Genomic DNA, 21,596 nt, shown 5'->3' on the forward strand with positions numbered 1-21,596 from the left:
TGTAGCCTTCTTTCATGTTATCTTTGGAACAAATGGGTCTCCTAATAGCAGAAAAAAATTACGTTGATATTTGAAAAACTAATCTCTTCACTTTTGGAAAAGTAATGAGTTTCAGACTTGCATTTATACTGTAATATAGGTGAAAGGATTGTTTAAAGGTCCTGCGCAGCATATTAAGATGATTGAAGCTCCTACTTTTGGGTGTGCATATGTTTGGGGATTGGAAACTGTATCTAAGCTGCAATCCTGCACCCTCTTACCTCGGAATAAGCCCCATTGAACTCACTGGGTCTACCTTCTGGGTAGAGATATATAGGATAGTGGTATGAATGACTTGAGATAACTAGTGTGTTTCTGTACTACTTTTCTTTTGTGTTAAAAAAAATGCTATAGAAAACTAGCTATAGCTAGTTGGATATAGGTTTTATCAGTTAACTTGGTTTTTAAAACACCCTGTAGACTTGAATCAGAAATAGAAGAAGCACGTCTGAAAGCTAAGGAAGAAATGATGCAAAGTATCCAAATCGCAAAAGAAATGGCCCAAGAGGAACTTAGTTCTCAGCAGAAAATTTATGAGAGCCAGATAAAATCATTAGAAGCACAGCTGGTGAGTCATTAATAAGTATTTTAAATACACTTGATCCCATAGAAAGTGACACTGAATGGGGAGGATAGGGTTACATTGCTATCTGCATCAAAAGATGTAACTGCTCCGCTCAAGAGGCCTGCATGCACTCTGCTGTCTAGATGAGGATATGCATTCAAATGTGTATCCCTGCTTACACAGACGGTCTGCATTAGAGACTTCCTTCAGGATGGGAAGGAATAAATAAATATGCACAGGACAGCTTTTCATGGTACATCACCTCTCTGTGCTAAAGCTGGAGGCTAATGGAGTGAAATCCACTTACATTCTAGTAGTTTACTATAACTGGTTGTGAATTGGGCTGTTAGAGATGGCACCCAGGTTTTTTTTTATTAAAACCCTCTTAGAATCATAGAATTGTAGAGTTGGAAGATTAAGAGTCTCATGCTCTTCAAACTGAGCTGTCCCTAAGAGGAGTTTGGATTTGATATCCCACTTTATCACTACCCTAAGGAGTCTCAAAGTGGCTAACAATCTCCTTTCCCTTCCTCCCCCACAACAAACACTCTGTGAGGTGAGTGGGGCTGAGGGACTTCAGAGAAGTGTGACTAGCCCAAGGTCACCCAGCAGCTGCATGTGGAGGAGCGGGGAATTGAACCCAGTTCACCAGATTACGAGTCCACCGCTCTTAACCACTACACTATACTGGCTCTAACTGAAACAATTGACACAATCTGGCTGTTATGTGTTTCTACCAGCTAATTTCATGTCCTAATGACAGCAACTCAATTGTGAATACTCTGGGATCTTGGTCCCCAACACTATCCTATACCACATGTATGTATGTATGTATGTATGTGGCTTATTTTTAGGTCATCTTTTAGGGCCAGGCTCTCCCAAGGTGGCTTCCAACATATAAAACTCATAAATATACAGTGGTACCTCTGGTTACATACTTAATTTGTTCCGAGGTCCATTCTTAATCTGAAACTGTTCTTAACCTGTAGCGCCACTTTAGCTAATGGGGCCTCCTGCTGCCGCAACGCGATTTCTGTTCTTATCCTGAAGCAAAGTTCTTAACCCAGGGTACTATTTCTGGGTTAGCGGAGTCTGTAACGTGAAGCATATGTAACCCGAAGTACCACTGTAGTACCTTCAGGAAGGAGGTACTCCTCTTTCTAAGCCTCTTCCCCACTGTAATATATAGCATCAGAGTGTTCAGATTAGGTGCTGGCTTCTGAAAAAGGATGAGCATACTCAGTCCCCAGTTTCAGCTCAGCTTTAGAACTTTTTTCTTTTTAATTTACAAATTATTTCTGCGCGTTTGAATTGTCTCTGAGTATACCCAAAGCACTGTCACTACCTTGTCTGGAGGTGGTCCAGGAATGTATGGAAATCTGAAGAAAATAGAGTGAGAGAGAAAATGAAAGAGCTTCCAAGATTTTTGTGAAATGTGTGTGTGTGTTTATGTGAGCAAGTAAAGAATATTGCTTATTCTGGGTCAATGGTTTTGCTTGGGTCAAGCATAGTTTTTGTTATTGGCACATATTATTAATTCTTTTGTTTTCTTAGGAAGAAGAATCCCGTAGGAAACAACTGCAGGAAATGAATAATAAAATAGCTGTAAACAAAATTCAAGAGCTGGAGCAAGCAAAACGGGGCCTTGAGCTAGAGGTACACGTAAACAAGAAGCGCTTGGAAATGGAGACATTGGCTGCCAGGGAGGTAAATTTAAAAAACGAAACATAAAACCTAGCATCTTGTCTTATCAATTGGACAGTCTACTGTGATCTAGTATTGCTTCTCTTAATCTATACATTTCATGCAGCATAACTCCAAGAAACTATGTCACAGGTGCCCTCTAGCTCTACCCTTTCATGAGATCGACTGATATTTGGGAAATGATAGTTTATGTAACTTGGGGTACTCTCCTGATGTGCCTGTTTCAGCAATGGAAGGCATCCCTCGAAGCTGTGTTGTGTAATCACTCTTTGCAATGTAAAATATTTGCAATCATATTGGAAGGGAACTAAGACCTCTTTTTAAAATTGTGCTTGGCAAATGTGAAGATTAAAGAAAATGGCATATCTGTCCCTGTGAATGGAATATTAACTTAGCTGAGGATTAATAGTTGCAAGTTTGGTCTGAGTCACTTTTACGTAACTTTTTTTTTTAAAAAAAGATCCGCTTTGCTGAATCAGATCATAGTTGGCTATACGTCTGGAAAGTTTTAAGCATGGCATAAAAGTGATGGCCATCCCTTGTAATTGTCATTTTGCCCCCAGCAGCTGGTACTTAGAGGTTCTGTGCCTTAGATAAAAATCATCCTAGTTTTAATTAGTTGTTTTCTAAAATCAGTTTTATAAGTTTGTGCTTTCCCCCTCAAGCCTAAATGGAAGGAGCATTGTTTCACGACTATCTTTGTGTACTGTGTGTGTTTTGAGGGTAATGGATAAGGCAAGGTAACTAACAGAATTTATTTCATTTAGGATCAACAGCCTGAACAGAATATTATGTGTATGGTCTCAGAAGCTGTGCAGCTTTTGCTGAAAAATCTCATAATCCCTTGCTTTGTGGTAGGTTTTAGAAGATCATGTCATTCGTCGTGCCAAGATTCTAGAAGCTCTAGAAGCTGAGAAGCAGAAAATTGCTCAGGAAGTGGCAATGCTTCAGCAGACTCATGGAAACAGAAATAAGGGTATGGTTACATTATTATATACAGCTAAGGAACGTGGGTGGCGCTGTGGGTAAAACCTCAGCGCCTAGGGCTTCCTGATCGCATGGTCGGTGGTACGAATCCCCGCGGCGGGGTGCGCTCCCGTCGTTCGGTCCCAGCTCCTGCCCTAGCAGTTCGAAAGCACTCTTAAGTGCAAGTAGATAAATAGGGACCGCTTAACAGCGGGAAGGTAAACGGCGTTCTGTGTGCTGTGCTGGCTCGCCAGATGCAGCTTCGTCACGCTGGCCACGTGACCCGGAAGTGTCTGTGGACAGCGTTGGCTCCCGGCCTATAGAGTGAGATGAGCGCACAACCCTAGAGTCTGGCAAGACTGGCCCGTACGGGCAGGGGTACCTTTACCTTTTTAACTGTATGGTGGTTAACAACAAACTAACATAAAGACTTTTCTTTCAACAGGAATCCAGGAAGGCCCTCTTCATCTCTGTGCTGAAAATATATCTTCTCCTTGCAATTAGGGAGAGAGGGCCTACTGGTTTTTTAAGGGTTTATATATTTGCTTGTAGTGTTCGAAACTCCCAGTGTTCTGGGTGCATTTTGTGACAGGGAATTTCATTAGCGCAAGCAATTTCTGAGCTCTGGGCACAGTATGTGCCTAGGATTTCAGAGTAAAACTGCAGAGTGGAAGGAAAGGAGGACCTTTTTCTGCCTCCCCACTTCCAGCTACTCCAGCTGAAGACTGGAGAAGAGACCCTCTTAAGAATATTAGGGGGGTGGGCAGGGAAAGGGCTAGACCATGTGAAAAATGAACAAAATATTTTAGCTGCAGTTCATTCATTTTCATCTTTGCATTATTGTTATAGAAATGTACACCTAGACATTCCCTTGTTGTGGCCATAAACTAGGTTTGAGGTACCATTTGGCTCCTAGTTTTCATATCTCAGTTTCTAACACTGTTTGCTTGGAGGGCTACCCTTTAACCCCCCCCCCCCTCATTTCGGAGCTTTGGAATATACTGCTTATCAGTTTCTTTCCAAACCTGTTATGAGAGCAGACTTGGGAGGGAGCAGTATGAAATTATACAGTATGGGTGGACAATAGTCTAAATGTTTTTGTGCATTCCTCATAAATAGGACAGTCATCCTGTCCTGTCCTGTCCTGTCCTGTATAGAATTTAAAAAGAATTTCAGGGATTACCAGTTCAATGACTGATTGCATAATTATTAACCAGTAATTAAAGAAGAAGTCCATTATCTTTTTCTTTGAAAAATATATAATTAGCAGAGCCAAACTGGAATTCTTTGAAGCTGTCCATGATGATCAAGGAGGCCAACACTATTAGCAGTAAATTGGAGAAACACACAGTTTTTTGTAGGTAAGTATTTTAACTAAAATATTAGAAGTGGTGCTGCATATGCTTTTTATGTTCTGTGATTTGATGACTTCCTTTGAATAATCAAGTATAGCATTTCTGATAAGAACATATAGTTCTTAAAAAAGAAAAGGAAAAAAGAGGGGGAAATGTGATTCTGGAAGGACAAGGGTTTAGTGAAAATTCAGTGAGATTTCCTGTACTCGTGTTTTTTTCTGAAAAGGCTAACATAATGTTCCTGGCTAGTTGCAGGCTTTTTCATTCCAAAATCAAGCACCTATGTGTAAGGTGTTTTGTCTTGTAATCTGTGTGTAAAGTACCCCAACACCACAGAAAGATAATGGTAATCAAGGGACACGTCCAGTAATTACAGATACTTCATGTTCTGGGAGTAAATTGATTTGTTTGTTCCATCAGGCATGATGCAATGGATAATAAAAGTGGTCCTGGCCATTCCCTTCAAGTTCAAGTCCGTAACATCAGGCTTGGTGTTGCAACATTCTGGAGTTTGGAAAAATTTGAAGATAAATTGGCTGCAATGAAAGAAGTCTATGAGGTTTGTTTGGGAATAAAACATTATTTGCTTCCTAAAATATTGCTTTTATGAGAAAGAGGCAGTTTTAAAATTTGCCCGAGAAAATCTGATTTAAAAGACACCGCATCCAATATAAGTACTTGTCCATGTTGCCAAAGGCTGCTGACTCAGAATTGGTTGGGTGTCAGTGTCCCTGGAACCCAGTAAGGGGTTTGGTTTCAACACTTCACAAAACAGCCTATGGCTGTAGGGGAGGGCAGAAGTCAGTGACCTCAAGCTGGGGATTTGGAGAGTGACAGAGGCAAGGGAGGAGATGCTGGAGGAGCAAACAGCAGTGGAATAGAGAAAGAGATCTGGAGGGAAAATGTTTAGAAAGGGTAGTGTAGCGAAGCATGGAGAAAGAAGGTGTTTGCAGGAAAGCCTAGCTGATGAGGATTTAGCCAAAGGATCAGGGGTGTAGTGGGGAGAGAGAGAGAGAGAGAAGATTCTGGTTCAAACTTCAGTCCCTATCCTGAAGTTAAAGGATGGTATGATCTTTTTCTTCTTGTGCTACCCACATAACAGACTTTGTTTTGGAGCTAGCAGCCTTTTCCCAGATTGATTTGTTTTAGGCCTTCCCTTGTCCAACACCTTTAACGAAACGGGTTCCTTTCCTTTCCAGATGAACAATACTAACAAAGCTGATGAGATTTTTTATGATCCCACTGATGAATGGGAACCTGATTTTTCAAATGCATCCATCTCTTCTATTTCTTCAAGGAGGTAAATAATTTCTAGCTTGAATTTAATGTTAGATTCTGCTTCTTTACAAAAAATATCTATAGAGAAGTATATACAAATAGTGAGTGGAAAGGAATTATCACCCTTTAGGGATGCTTATAGGTAGTTCAATATCTACACCTGCAAAAAAAATAATGTTTTGGAAATGTAGTAATGATGGGAAGCTTAGCTTCTTAGCCTCCTCCGCAAAACAGGACAAAGCAAAAAATGCCTGTGAAGAATCTCCCACCAAGACTGATTTTTACCCACCCCCTTCATTGGGGCAGCCAAGGTTTCTGCTGGGGGAGCCAGTAGAAGCCCAGATTAATATATTTAGAAAGGGGTGGTTTCCAGCGTCCTTTGAACTGTTGCTGTGTTCATCCTGCAGAGGCAAGATAAATGAACAGTGTTTCTCACTAGAAACCAGATGTAAATAAATGTATGCATGAGTTTCAGAAAATTAGTGGAAGCCACAAAAGTTTAAAAACACCTGTCCTGCTTTGTTTTCTCCCCTTCTATTCCTGGTCAATTTCGATAGAAGTTTGAGGAGGAGCAAAAGAATTTCTGGATGTTTGTCTGAGGTAAAGATGAGACTGCACAATTCATACCTATCAGGTATGTATGCTCTTATAATCATGTCACCTTCAAAAGCTTTATTTAATGTTGAGTTCATTTTAGTGGTTTGTGATTTTTCTTTAAAAACTAGTTGTTGTTTTTTAAAATATTCCCATATTTATAGGGGATAGTGTTCCTTTATATATTTTTGCCAGGTGTGCAGGAACACGTGAGAGGGCATTCTCAATATTGGCACCCTGGTTGCGGAATGCCCTCCCTTCACAAATTTGACTGGTGAGTTTTTGGTGCCATTTGAAAGCACACTTATTTACCTACACTTTTGGTCAAACCACATGTGGAGTAGGCAACCTGCCCTTGCTGATTTGTCAGTTTACTGTATGCAATGATGAGCTGGTTTTACTGTATTTGCTTACTTTTTATATTGTAACTTATTTTGGGATCAATTTTAATGAAGAGCAATATATAAATCATTTCATTAAAGAAATATATCTTGCTCTCTTTCAAGTCATATTTAGTTTTATATTATTATTATTATTATTATTATTATTATTTTATCATCATCATTTACAAAGAACAAACCTGCTTTTTCAAAAGGACTCAATGGAGGAGTGGAGCATACAGGAAAGGGTTAATCTCTTCTAGAAGGTACAGTCAAAACTAGACTGATTTCTAGACTAGACCCCCTGACTTCTGTAAGGGAAGTTAACCCTTTCCTGTATGCTTCACTCTCAGCTAACTAGAAGAGCACTTCACAATTAAGTCCAGTTTTCCATTTTGTCTAACTATACGTATGCCTTCATCACACTGTTCTGTCATCACAGACTCAGCAAATAAATTGGGCAGCCTGGGCTCAGACCTACCTGAATCATCTCTACCTGGCATATGTAAGGAACTGATAGATTCAGCTTTGGATGTCTTGGGACAGACTACAGAAGAGGAAGAGAGCATAGCACAAACCCTTATAGCAACATTGTTTAACATTTACGCTGGAGTCTCTGCTTTGATAAAGGCTTATGAGCAAGCTGAACAAAGTCAAGAGAACTGTAAGTTCTATTGCTGAGTTAGTAGCCCCTTTTTGAGTTCTAGCTTTGAACCTCATATAATGCACATTTCCTTCAGTCCAGAATAATTTGCCTTCTTTCTATCTTTTCAGTTTTCACTGTTAACTATACTGCTCAGTCCTGCAGCATCAAGATTAGTTCAGCTTTCGAACAGCTTGTTGTTCTAACCAAGCACTGGCTGAACAGTTTTCGAAAAAATGAAGAATTTGTAATGATTCATGTTGAACTAAGGGAGAGTGTAAAACACCTGGGAGCGTATCTGCAATTGCTCTTACGGGTAAGTTTTCTTGTTATGGCCATCCTTTAGGAATGAAAGAGAACAATTGGAAGTACAGTCGTACCTTGGAAGTTGAACGGAATCCATTTCGGAAGTCCGTTCAACTTCCAAAACATTCGGAAACCAAAGGGCGGCTTCTGATTGGCTGCAGGAAGCTCCTGCAGACAATCGGAATCCGCGGAAGCCCAGTTGGATGTTCGGCTTCCGAAACTAGTTCGCAAACTGGAACAGTCACTTCCAGGTTTGTGGCATTTGGGAGCCAAAATGTTTGAGAACTAAGCTGTTCGAAAACCAAGGTGTGACTGCATTGGCCAAAACTGTATTATTTATCAGAGTACATTTCAAATATTAAGGTGTCATGTTTCTGATGCTGGAACAAGCGGTACCTCTGGTTGCGAACGGGATCCGTTCCAGAGTCCCGTTCGCAACCTGAACAGAACGCAACGCATGTCTGCGCATGCACGGGTCGCAATTCACCACTTCTGCACATGCACATGCCATCATTTTGCACGTCTGCGCATGCGCGAGTGGCGAAACCCGGAAGTAACCCTTTACAGTACTTCCGGGTTGCTGCATGACGCAACCTGAAAAGACGTAACCTGCAGCGTTTGCAACTTGAGGTATGACTGTACTGTTGTCACAATATGAATAGGAATGAATCATAAAGATGCATGCAACAACTGTATTTTTGTTTTCTCAGGGTGGTTGCTCGGATTTGTCATCAGTAGTAGTAGAAGCACAAAAGAAAATAATGCAGATGTTGAAACAAATGGCAAAATACACAGGACACTTGGTGGTACTTACTGGCTCAGACCTACATCTTTCTGCAGAAAATAAAAGTGATGCAAGCAACTCAAAGGTAAGAGAGACAGAGACAGAGGTGTCTGGTTCACATGTCACAGTAAGCCAAACCATGGTTTTGCAGATTTGTGGATAAAAAGACCTGATAGGGTGGGCGTAACACAATGGATAAAGAAAGTACCAACAGACCACTGTAGGGTTGGGGAATCTGTGGCCCTTTCAGTTGATGAGACTTCTAAAAACTGTAACTGGCCTAATTTTTTTTTTAAATCTCTTCTTGTTTTCAGAAGCAGTTCATACCAGACATCTGTGATGGAATGGTCTCTGGCCTGGAACACCTTTTAAACTGCATACAGAAAAAATCTAGGGCAATGTGGAATGAACTCTTAAAATGGTATCCACAAAATGAGGTGATGTGGGGATAATTATAAACTATCCTTTATGCATGAGGAGGGAAGCATATTTTTTACTATGTCACAAATTTAATAGTGCAGTTTTAAGCTTCACGCTGTTTATATTTGCAACTGGTGATTTTCATTACAGACTTGTGTATATATAATCAGCATTTGCACTGCACTTTTTCTCACAGCTACACATACCACAGAAACACTTAAAACACATGGCATAATGAAACTGTTGACTGCTGAAAGGTTAAATTGTTGGCTTCTTTAAACCAGTGTGTCTGCTACAAGGGCAGTAGATTAAACCAAAACCAGAATGCTGTCTGTAGTGAACAATATTTCATTTTTTTTGTATTGGTCTTTGCTGCCTTGGCAGACAGACTATAGCATTAAGAGGGAATAACTAAAGTGTTAATCTTAAATGCATGGAAACTCTCTGTTTAATTATGCTGTAAATTTAACAAGGAATCATAAGTGGCAAAATGGGAAGCATATTTCTTATTACAGCTGATATTCCAAAATATATTGTCCAAGATGTAAAATGCTACTACAGTGGTACCTTGGTTCTCAAACTTAATCCGTTACGGGAGTCCGTTCAACTCTCGAAACCATTCAAAAACCAAGGCTGCAGGAGCTTCTTGCACTTAATTGGAAGCTGCAGAAGGCGCGTCAGATGTTTGGCTTCCGAAAAACATTCGCAAACCGGAACACTTCTGGGTTTGCGGTGTTCGGGAGCGATTTGTTCGACAACTAAGCCTTTCGGGAACCAAGGTACCACTGTACTGGCAATGCTCAGTAGAATGTGTAACTTTTTTTTTTTTAAGGATTTGACATCCCAGAGCTCCATTGCCACAATGCATAAACTGCTTTCGGGTGTCCTGTTTCAAAAGTGGTGTACAAGGTGGCATAGGAGTCTGTTGTTCAATATATATATTATCTGAATAATATTAAGATAGACTTTCAGGTTTTAATCGATATCAAGTTTTATTTGTGGTGACATGAATTCTTGGTAAGTTTGCCATCTAAACCAATGGTCTGTTTATACATAAGAGTCTATTTCACACACACAAAAACCCACTAAGCCAAACCACTGCTTAGTGTGAGCAAGCAATCATGCAGGCTCTCATTTTGCTCCTCCTTTGGTTGTTCTTTTCCTGCCCTGTGCTAAGCCATGGGTTTAGCCAAGCACGTTGTTTGACCCCAGGTTCATTGTTTTCCTTTCCCATACAATTCACAAACTAAACCACAGGAGAAACACAAGAGCCCAGGTTAAAATGGCGCACAAGGCACAGTGCAGCACAGCAGCAGAGCAACTGGAGTAGGAACAAAGCAGCCACAGACTCATATCTCAGAGCCTACTCATTAGCACAACCATGGTTTGCCATGGCATTGCATGTGAATGAGGTCACTGACTGCTGTGATCCTCTTCATATGGTGGTACAGTAGTAGGGGCAACCTTTTATATTTTCACTTGCATTACACAAATTTTTTAATGTCTGAAACGGGCGTTTTGTGTGGATATCCACATGTGCAATGCCCCAATATACACTTCTCTCCCCTTTCCCTGTTGATATTAGAGTGTTACACTTGTTGGGTGGCAAAGGGGGATGGGCTCCAGCCACTATGCTACATCCCAAACATTGTAGAGGCTGTTATTCATGAACCAGGCCAAAGTTTCTGCATATATCAGCTTGTGTTAGAAACTGTTTTATGTTTATGGTTTAAATTTAAGTAGAAAATAATTTAAAATGTCTTAACGCTTTTCTTTGCAGGTTCAGAATCAAATGAAGACTAAAGCTATGGATTTGGCTAAAATCCTTGAAAATATAATAGCTGGTTGTAAAAAGGTAAACGGAGCTCTTGCTTAGTTACATTTTTCACTTTGGACTTAGCAGAGTAGTATAACGTTGCTTACATATTACAGTGAAATTCAAATGAAATTCAACATTTACCTATTATTCTTGAAGTATGGGCACTCGGAAGAGATATTTGGCCAATCAATCCCAATAAGTAGACAACAATAAATGGGTTTTCCAGGATTTGCTTACATCAAGGATGGGAAACCCTGTGGGCCTCTAGATGTTGCTGCATTCCAACTGCCATCAGCCCCAACCAGCAGGACCAATGGTCAGGGATGGTGGGAACTGTAGCCCAACAATATATGGAAGGCCAGAAGTTCTCCTTCCTCCATTTACACGTTATGGGTTGTATCCAACTGTCTCACTTTGTGGATGGAAGACACTTGGATCCACTTGAGGCTTCTCTCAGTGGAACAGAGAGGCTGGTGCTTCTTGCCAAACCCCCTGCCCCACCCCATCCGCAGCCCCAAATGCACACTCTATCTCAAATCTCATTGTAACCGTGTGGGAGCTAGTGTGAGGGGCCATATAGGGAAGGCGGAACTGCAAAATAATAATGATTAAACAAAAATGCCTCCCTCCCTCTTCCACTTTAGCAAAATTTTCTAAGAGGCCCATGTCAGTGGAAGGACACAATTGGATGCTAGCCTATATTTATATATATATACACCTAACAATGTAGGGACTCAGGAGGCACTGTGGTGTAAACCACTGAGCCTTGGGCTTGCCGATTGGAAGGTTGGTGGTTCGAATCCCTGCGACGGGGTGAGCTCCCATTGTTCAGTCCCAGCTCCTGCCAACCTAGCAGTTCGAAAGCACGCCAAAAAAGTGCAAGTAGACAAATAGGTACCGCTCCAGTGGGAAGGTAAACAGCATTTCTGTGCACTGCTCTGGTTTCGCCAGAAGCGGCTTACTCATGCTGGCCACATGAACCAGAAAAACTGTCTGCAGACAAATGTCGGCTCCCTCGGCCACTAAAGCAAGATGAGCGCTGCAACCCCAGAGTCGGCCACGAATGAACTGTCAGGGAACCTTTTTTACCTAACAATGTAATATGTGAAGAGGGCCTTATTGTACACAGGTTGCATCTTCACAGATCTTTAAAAGACCTACATAGTTCTTGAAAAACCAAGGCTACTTGTTTTTCAAAATCAGTATGATAGGACAGTATTCTCAGGGATAAAATTGTTTTTGTTGTCTGTCATTTTCTGAAAACCATTTTCTAAAATTGGCACAGAAAGTAGCAGCAAATATATCAGGGAATGAAGACGGTGTTGATCAGGAGTTAAAGAAAGCAACTAGCAAAGCTGTTGCATTCTTGGAATTACACCATTGCCTAGATCAAGTCTGTCGGATGGTTACTTCTTCATTACAAGGTATGCCAATTTTTGTTATAAGGTACTGTGATAAAGGACTGGATTTTTAAAACCACTTTAAGAGTATGCTTAAAGAGATACATCAGTTGGTGCCAGAGTCCTCCATTTGCTTTACAATGTCTATGATGGAAAATGGTCATTGTGATCTTTTTTCTTTCTGAGTAAACTTATTGGCTCCTTGATCAAGGCCAAATTCACATTAGCTCTTTAGTCTTGCTGTTGCAGAACTGCTTTTCTGCAAGCATTCCCACATTTCATTGGTAACTTGTAAAAGTTGCTTAGATCATGTGGTCCTTCTCATGCTAAAGTCAGTGACTGAGATGGAGATATAGGCTTGGCATGGAGTGTACAAACTTCATATTACTGACTGAAAGCAGAAGCCAACAACGAGAAAGCAGGTTTGCTGCTAGAGCTTCACCAGAGGGTAGCAAAGTGAGTGAAGAGAGAATTTTGTGGGGACCTCATGGTGTTCCGACCAGAAACATCATCGTTTCTTCTGTATGCAGTGTATTTAAAATTTAGATCGCTACAGTTTTCTCTCACTGCATCTATGATAAGTAATATACACTTGTTTTTATTAAGGTCAGCTCTGTTTGGCTACTGTCTTTGTTCTTGACAGCTTTTTCTACTAGCTAAGGATGCCTATTAGGGAATGCAACCATCAGATTGAGAAAAGGTTCGCCATTCAATCCTTTTCTACAGTGAATGGCAGCCCTTCTTCCTTCTTAACATCTGAAGTTTAAAAAGCATGTAGTAGGATACCTAATACTTGAACAAAGCTTGCATGCAGTATTATTTTCTGGGTGCCTCAAATGCAGCACTTTATGTTATGTCAATGGTTGATTCTGCCAGTGGAAGCCATGAACATATCCCCACCTTGTGGAACAAATTATAGTAAGGTAAACAATCCTATTTCTGCAATCATTCTCTAAGCCTCCTGAACATTTTTTTAATGAAAAACAAAAATAAGCTATGTGTACAAATCTGTTATTCCTTTTTGAGTATCTTGAAATGATGTGCAGATTATTCAAATTTCTTCCTAATTATTTTCAACTTACTGGCTTTTTTACCTTTGTTTTTCACAGGCTCATATAGAAACAGAAGTCCACTTAGGTATTTCATAGAAAAGATTTGCATCTTAACTGGGAATTTGAACACTCTCTGCAACCCATCTGTATTATCCACTGATACAGCAGACAATCCTGTTTGCACAATCCCAGAGCCTTCTGTTAACCATAGAGAATTGGACTCCGTAGCAAAGTCACTCATTATAAGTTTTGAACTTGAACAGGGACAGAATTCATCAAATGTTCAGGACACTTGTATGCAAAATTCTTGTTCTGAAGGAAAACAACTTGAAGAGGATGAAGTTCTAAATATCTTGGAGCCAAAAGAAGCTCCAAAATGGGAACATCTACTTTGGTCTCTACCTAAAAGCTTAGGGGAAGCTTCACCTAGTGGAATCCATTGGGTATAAATTATTGCTTAACTTATGGAATAAACACCGTAACGGTTATGTTGGCTATTGTGTTGGCATCTGGAAAAAATGGAGCCTTGGAACAAGAAATCTTTGGGCCAGTTCACACGCTCACCCAGCCAAGATTGCCCTTCTGTGGTGAATGGAATAAGTGCAGGTCTTCCTCTTTTACTTGCATATTTAAGGCATTGTGTGAATCCATTCATGAAGTCTCAGTTCACTAAATTTTTATCTCTTAGTTTCCCATGAGAAGGGTTCCTGGTTCCTAAAATATCTTATATGTACTTTTCAGAGGAGTGGTCTTGCCTGCTCCCTCTATCATGGAATGACAGTTCTTGGCTGGGTGATGTAGTCACTGGTCCCTAAAGAAGCTGCAAATTCACACCAAAAGGAAGTCCAGTCCAAGATGCATATTATAAGCTGTGGGGCAAGTCAGAAAATTCATTTGTTAAAAATTTAATTCATTCTGCATGCATGTAATAGCTTCATTTTAAAACCATGCTCCAACATCGAAGGAGTTGCATTAACCTTGCTGGTCATATTTCTTAGCTCTTGGGGTCTATAAATGTTTAATGTTTAGTAGGCAGTTGCAGTACCTAGGCCAAATATATTTAAAGCGAAATTCTTGGAAAATGGGGACATAGTTGCTTGGGTAGTGATGTGTCATTTTATACGAATAATTTTAACAATGCACCCCTGTTTTGCAGCCATTGTTTGGGCACAGTTCAAGTTGTAGAATAAGAGGCTTAGTCTCTTGCTGCCACAGAACCCTCAGGATGGTTAGTCTCCAAAGAGACTCATGTCTGCACCCATACAAATGGCTTGTGTTTACCACAAGGGTGTCTAAACATGTGAGCCAATTTCCCTTTCAGCAGTAACTACTCATTGCTAGTGAGAAGCCACTTCAAAGGACCCCAACCTTTAGGTATGATTTTCTAGGGCACAGAGGAAAGGAAATGGCAAGACTGCTCTTTGGATTCCATTTGATCACATGGAATAACAGGGTATGAGGTAAAGTGATTTAAAAAGTAACAGCTTCTTCTTAGTTTGGTGACAATGATTTTTAAAACAAGTGAAAGGGAGTAGCTTCTGAGTATGGTAAGTTCCCTCAGCCTTAATTTTAAAAAACAAGCTTTTCATTATTTTGTAATTTATATGCAGTACTTGTTTTGGGTTTTTTTTTTTTTTTTTTTTTTAAGAATAACATTTAATTCTTTTTAGCAGAGCTTTTCCAGTATAATTATGGTTTGCCAACAGAGTTGTTTGGACACCTGAAAGTCAACTTTACTTTTAACGGTGTACCACACAGTACAACAGAACTCGTTCATCATTCGTTAAAAGGCTTTAAAATGATCGTTGACCTGACACAAACTATTTTTGTTGTTGAGAATTTAAAAAATCCCTTAAAACAAAAACAAAGCGCTGGCTTTCACATTTTTATAGTACCAGTTTTGATTGATGCTTGTAAATGTAACTCCTCCTAATCATGTATTGTCTATACACATCTATTTACATACACAAATTTGTATATAAGGTGCTTACAAAGATCAGAATTGAATTGTAAAGATTTGCAAATAGAGCATAAGGTACCTGTAAACATTATTGGTTCTTTTTTAAACACTAGTATCTGCCTTGAGCCATATATATTGATCTTTAAATGCTGTACAAAAGTGATATTAAACTATTCTATTCAAATGTATGTGTTTTTAGAGCATTTTAAAAAACCTATATATTCATATATTGGAGCTCACCTGCTGTGTGTGTGTGTGTGTGTGTGTGTGTGGAGGGTAACAGGTTGACAATTCCCTGCTTCCTGTGTCTTACTCCTCATGCCTCGTAGGATTGCTTTTCAGGGTGCCACGGGGCAGGACTCTTCCTACCCCCCTCAGAATAGGGAAGCTAAAACGCCCTTGGGCAGTACACTACATATGGCTCTTTGGATTCCAGCCACTAATTATAATATAGTGTTTTCGCATGTACTCACATGCCAAGCAGAGTTAATTAAATTGCTACGTTTTTGGTTTCAGAAGATTTGTACCCCGCTTTCTTGAACGTTCAGCACTTACATTTTTTTAAGCCCGTAGATAACATTGCATTGGCAGAAGACAAGCAAAACTCTTAATGCAGGACTACAGGTGCCTTGTAAAAGAAACATGAAATACATGAAGCCACTTTACACAAAGTCAAATGATTAGTTCTTTCTGCCTGCTGCCATCTAGCAGCTTTTGTTTAGCCTCGTAAACAAAGGCCCTTCTTACTTCTGCTATGTGTGAAATTGAGGCCTGAGCTGTAACCCCTCCCTTTAATATGAATTTGTCTGATAGTATAGCCATTTTTAACATCAGTGCCAAACATGGTGCTTTGCAGACTCTGCTGTTCGTTTATTCCTCCTACATATATGACATAGGCCTTGCCTTTTCTCTTCTTTCCTCTTGAACTAACACTGACCTTTCCTGTCAATGTATCTGAGTCAATTTCCATGCCGACACTGGCTAATTTTGCTGAAAACATTCCCAATCTATCACTCTTGTTCCTTTTCCCTCGGTGAGTAAGCAAGCTATGTTCATTGTTACGCTCAAACTTGAAAGGATTATGGAAATAGTTGCTCCATAATAGGTTAGGAGGATGCAAAGGACAGTTCTTATCCTCAGATCTATGTTGTATCTTGATGGGCCAGTTTTCACAGACACATCCTGTTAGGCTCTTAACAGAGTATTTCTGCCAGCTGAGACAGAATTAGATTTGGTTCTCTCAAAATTACCCCCCCCCCACCAAAAAAAGTTGTATTTTGTTTCTCATGCCAATTCTCCCACACCCTGGAACCTGAAGAGATATGTTAGGTGAGCACTCAAATGTGACTCTCTGGATATCTGGCTTAGAGTAGTGTTTCCTAAACTTGGGTCTCCAGCTGTTGTTGGACTACAATTCCCATCATCCCTAGCTAGCAGAAACAGAGGCCAGGGATGAGGGAATTGTAGTCCAAAAGCAGCTGGAGACCACAGTTCGGGAAACACTGGCTTAGAGTGTACCACTGAGTCTGTTTTGAACTTGGTACTTGATCTTTACTCTTGATTCTAAAAGATTTTTTAAGAGAAGAAATGGATTCCAGATACTTATGTTCTTTGTGGTTAGTTAGTGCCTCATAACCCAGCAATTTAAATTGCTTCAGTAAGTTTCTCGAATAATTTTCTTCCATTTCCACTATTTTGAATCACCTCCTTCTATAGCATTGTTAAGAATGTCGTATTAGGAGTCCTCTGGAAACTATATTGCTCTATAACTCATATAGGTTTCTTTTTTTAAAAAAATTAGCATTAAGAATGAGAACATATTCTTGCTTTCTCCAAAGAACGCTAAATACAATATGCATAGCTGATGTACAGCTTCCGTCTTCATTTGGTTCAATAATGTCACCCGCAGGTAAGAGAGAGAATCACAGTTATTTCACTCTCCTTAAAACAGTTGTGCCACAAGCACATGGCTATATACTGTACTATTCACTTTCTAATCTACTTATGGATACAATGTTCAGACATTTTTCTGGGCAGAAGCAAATATTTCTGTTAAGTTGGCTATATTTTAGTGTTTAAAAACCCTACAAAAAGAAAGGAAACCTTGCAGACATTTACATTGTAAATAATCATTCAAAATACAGGCCTCTCAACTTCTGCACAATAGTACAGTAATTGGAACGCTAAGAGCCGAATTTTAGCTGCGTATCTCTGTCCAGGTTTTGCACAGTGCATGTATATGTCTGTAATATGTATGCAAATATGTCACACAAACATGCTGCCAGAGTTGCTGAACTACGTTTGGTTCTGTCAAAGGCTTTCTTGCTCACAAAGGCAGGCTGTTGTGCACACATTGTGCGTATGGGCCCCTTACCATCTGTTGTGCGTGCGATTTGTAGCCAATGATTGTGTGAACTGACCCAAGGTCTTAACCACCCAGACCTTTCTGACTGAAAAAAATCAGTCATGCTCAGTTTAGTCATTAAAATATAAGGCTCTGAGAATTCCAAATTGGCACCAATTTCTGTGCGTTTAGTTCTCTGTCTTTCTCTAAGAGAAAAAGGTTTGTAACGGAGCCCAATATAAATGTTGGGAGCAATAGTAATTCTTCTGTTTCCAACTCTGCTCTCTTCTTGGGCGACTTCTTGGATAGCAGTATATTTTGCTTGATTCTCTACAGCGTGAACAGCTGGGGGCCGTTTCTTGCTGCCTCCCCCAAAATCTGAGCACCTGATGAACCAACTATTTCTCTGAGCCCAGCCTTGGCTGGGGAGGGCGGGGTATAAATAAATTATTATTATTATTATTATTATTATTATTATTATTATTATTATTAACTATTTGGGAACTTGCTCAGATTTGTTATAATGGAGGTTTGGGTTGAATTCTGATTTGCTTTAAAAACCTTAAACCTTGGGTCTGAATTTGCTTCAGGTTCAGTAGGCCCACTTTGTTAACATTCACTTTTATTTGTGGATCATAAAAGAAAAGAAGCATTTTTTTTTCAGCTGCAGGAAATATAGAAAAGTCTTAAAACAGTCATGACAGAAAATTAGCAAAAGCAACCCTTCTTTTTACAGTAATATTATTACTCAGTGCTTACAAGCCTGAGGGTGGCTAGTTGGTTATGTTTCTTTTTAAAAATGCTGAAGTGCAGCTGGTATTCCTTAAAAAATTAACTTTGCAGCCACAAAAGTTCAATCCTGGAAAAAATTACTGGGAAATGCAAGGATAGTGATGTCATGTATTTGTTTTAATGCTTATACATTCAAGGGGAAAGCATTCATCTGCTTTTATTTCAAGTCATTTTGAAGTAAAATCCATTTCCTTTTTGGCAAGCCTAGCACGAGCATTTTTAAATTTAAAAACTGGTACTTGTAATTAATGTAGAACCACTCGATGGTTATGTTTCTTTAACGATAATTGCACGGTATTGACTATAGCTTACGGCTTCATCCACCAACAAGAGTATCTTCTGCATAAGCCAAAAAGGGTCCCAAATCCAGCAATGATGGGCAATTTTATGGGTTTTACAGGACATAGGTATTTTAATTGCCTAGCACTTGAGCCTCTCTGCTCTTAAATTGGGCTTCTGAGCATGGCTTGTGCATTGTGGTAGAAGGCCAAACATTGTCCATTACTTCTTTCTCCCAGTGGTTGATAAAACAGCTCAGCTGCAGATCTGCAAACTGCTTGCGGTGTCTGTACAATATTTATCAAAATCAGCTGTACAGTATCAAGATTGCAGGAGCCAGAAATGGGGCCCAAATATTAAATAAAAATAGATTGGCGTAAAAATATACATAGTCAATTTGAATTTGTATATTGAAGACAATGGATAATTTAGAGATGGGTTCAACAAGCACAAAAAAGTTCTAATTGGATTTCATGGAGCGCACAAAAACATCTCGGGGGGGGGAGTGGAGAGTAGTCTAGCATGATGTTGTGTGTTTATAAAGTAAGTTGCGGTTTTTTGGGGGTGGGGTGGGGTGGGGTGGAAATGCAAGTACAATTTTTAGTATTCTGCCTTATTTCAGTAGCATGCAGTTTCCTCATCTTCCACTAGATGGAAGTGTTTCACAATGGTATTACAATCTGTAGGACTTTTAAGGACTGTTGAATACCATCCAAGGTGTGAAAAGTACCAGTTCTCATCCTTTTCCCCAACATATTCCAGAGGAGTTTCTGAATAAAAATTAAATGCCAAATATAACCCCCCCCCCAAATTACATATTCAGCAGAAATAGCCCTTTCCTGAGATATAGATCATTACATGGATGCACATTATACTAGGTAATCCTATTTTCCCATATGTCCCAGAATCATCTACTCTGATGTAGATATATACAGATGAGAAAATGTTTGTATTTCTCCTGTTTAGGGTGCTATCTCCACTGAAATAAGTGGCGGTTGTGCAAAATAACTATGGTGCTCTTGCAGAGTTCCCATACTTTTTGATAGGCTTTGCACACAAGAACTTCTCTCTCAGTGGACGGTGCTCTTTTTAATTTGTACAGAAATGCTTTAGTATATAGGACCAATGTCCTCTTTAGGCCAACTTAGGTTTTACCACCTCTAACCTGTAGTAAAGAAAAATGTGTTGTTTAAAAACTACAGTCCGACAGAGCTGTTTTAAATAGGATCGTCATTTAAAACCAAAGCCCTGCAGCCACCAAAGCTAGGAGTTACTCAGAGCCATCTCCAACACTAAGTAAAGCACAAGGCTCTACACACACACACTTAGTTTTTCTTACTATGGCTTTACAACACTTTGCTTAGTCCGAAGAAAAGTATTGCCTCAATTCTTCCCAATGGAGAATAAGCACTGCCTATGATTTTTTGCCTATTTGGGAGATCATGCTAAATGTGTGGGTTATTCATGATCATATCTGTTGAGAATTAGAAAAACAGCAAGGGGGGATTTCTCTATCAGGAAATGGAGCATTTGCACCTAATACTTCATCTGTTTAATTAAAGCAGCATTCACCCCCATAACCGTCTGACCAATGAAATTTACATCGTAATTGTGTTATTAATCTTGGTGTTTCCAAATGTCTCAACACAAATACATCTACATTCTCTTAACGTGGACTAGCTCTGAAAGCAAAATACATTTCTGGCCTTAGTGAGTGAGCAACTTGCATTAATCCACAAATAAAGATATGTCACACCCTAAATCAAAGATGCCATCCAGCCTGTTAACTTCAGAAAATCAAACTACATAGGACCATCTATCAAAGGGCCAAATGACCTGTTACCACCCGTTAATGTGCATAAGAAAAATCTAAAAGATGCAGATGTTTCTACGGAGGAGCAACTCCAGAAGTGGGGCAACTGTTGGCAGCATCTGGAGCTGCCTTCATCAGAGGCCACCCTATTGATACTTCTTTCATCGTGGTGTACTGCGTTGATAACTCTACTGCTCACAAAAGTTTTGGTTTTAACAGGTCAATGATTTGTACAGAATTTATCACTGGAGTGCGGAGGATGTTTCTCCCCATTTTGATTAATCTTTCCAAATTGCAAACTGACTTGTGTCCTAGAGAACGTCCTTCTGAGCACTAATTTTCCATGCCAAAATAGCTGAAGACAGCATGTCCTCTTTTGTAGGTGAGCCACAATTTTGGCTGACAAGTCTCATGACAAAATGTTCCCTGAAGTTTAATACTGACGCAACTGTAAGCTTACTTGTCCAGTTGGGAGTATCGTAAGAACCAATATGTCTGCCAATGGTCTGGGGAGACATAAGCCTAAAGTGTACAGCTAGGGAAGCACTCTCGCTCACAATAAGGCAATTTGCGCAATTTTCAGGTGTGGATGGGGTGAAGTTCATATCTCATTGCAATGCAAATGCTAATGTTCATCCCCGCATTATAACAGGGTGTGAGTATGTGGTTTATACAATTGTAGCTGTCTTGGAGCTAGCGAGTGGTATCATGACCCACTAGCACTTGTGGAGATAGGTCAAAAACAGGTTTGAAGACCTGCTTTTATGTTAACAAAATGGTCTAATGACTGTATCTCTAAATGCCTGGCTACACACACACACACACACACACGCCATTGTAGTGTGTGTTCATTCTTTCAAGCATCCCTAGCCACACATCCAGGGTCTTTGTCTTGGAATACTTGCTCTCAAACAATATGAGCATGACTTTCCCATAAGGTCATAATATAATGTGCTGATTGCAGGAATCTGGCAACAGGCACATGGTTTGTTCTGACTTTAGGTTGGCTAAAATCCCCATAAAACTACTGACAGATGTAGGAAGAGCACTGTTTCTTTCCCTTGGTTCTGCTGGTTGGGTTTCCCTTTAAGACAGCCAACCCA

The 21,596-nt window shown here is 39.8% G+C and overlaps 1 protein-coding gene across 3 annotated transcripts in view; it reads left to right on the forward strand.

The window, feature by feature from the left end:
- Positions 1-15,449, forward strand: part of KIF14 (kinesin family member 14) — a 32,780-nt gene extending 17,331 nt beyond the window's left edge. The window contains exons 17-30 of one of the 3 annotated variants that reach the window (XM_083445267.1): positions 460-607; positions 2,159-2,311; positions 3,167-3,284; positions 4,542-4,635; positions 5,050-5,188; positions 5,829-5,929; positions 6,465-6,541; positions 7,324-7,545; positions 7,656-7,840; positions 8,541-8,699; positions 8,929-9,051; positions 10,815-10,889; positions 12,139-12,277; positions 13,363-15,449. In XM_083445267.1, the coding sequence (XP_083301393.1) occupies positions 460-607; positions 2,159-2,311; positions 3,167-3,284; positions 4,542-4,635; positions 5,050-5,188; positions 5,829-5,929; positions 6,465-6,541; positions 7,324-7,545; positions 7,656-7,840; positions 8,541-8,699; positions 8,929-9,051; positions 10,815-10,889; positions 12,139-12,277; positions 13,363-13,754 (2,125 nt within the window). In that variant the 3' untranslated portion in view covers positions 13,755-15,449. The remainder of the gene's footprint in view (positions 1-459; positions 608-2,158; positions 2,312-3,166; positions 3,285-4,541; positions 4,636-5,049; positions 5,189-5,828; positions 5,930-6,464; positions 6,542-7,323; positions 7,546-7,655; positions 7,841-8,540; positions 8,700-8,928; positions 9,052-10,814; positions 10,890-12,138; positions 12,278-13,362) is intronic. The other 2 variants (XM_083445268.1, XM_083445269.1) reach the window with 2 other exon arrangements.
- Positions 15,450-21,596: the final 6,147 nt, after the last annotated feature.

The sequence above is a fragment of the Podarcis tiliguerta genome (assembly GCF_965153285.1).
Source record: "Podarcis tiliguerta genome assembly, chromosome: 6".
Classification (NCBI taxonomy): domain Eukaryota; kingdom Metazoa; phylum Chordata; class Lepidosauria; order Squamata; family Lacertidae; genus Podarcis; species Podarcis tiliguerta.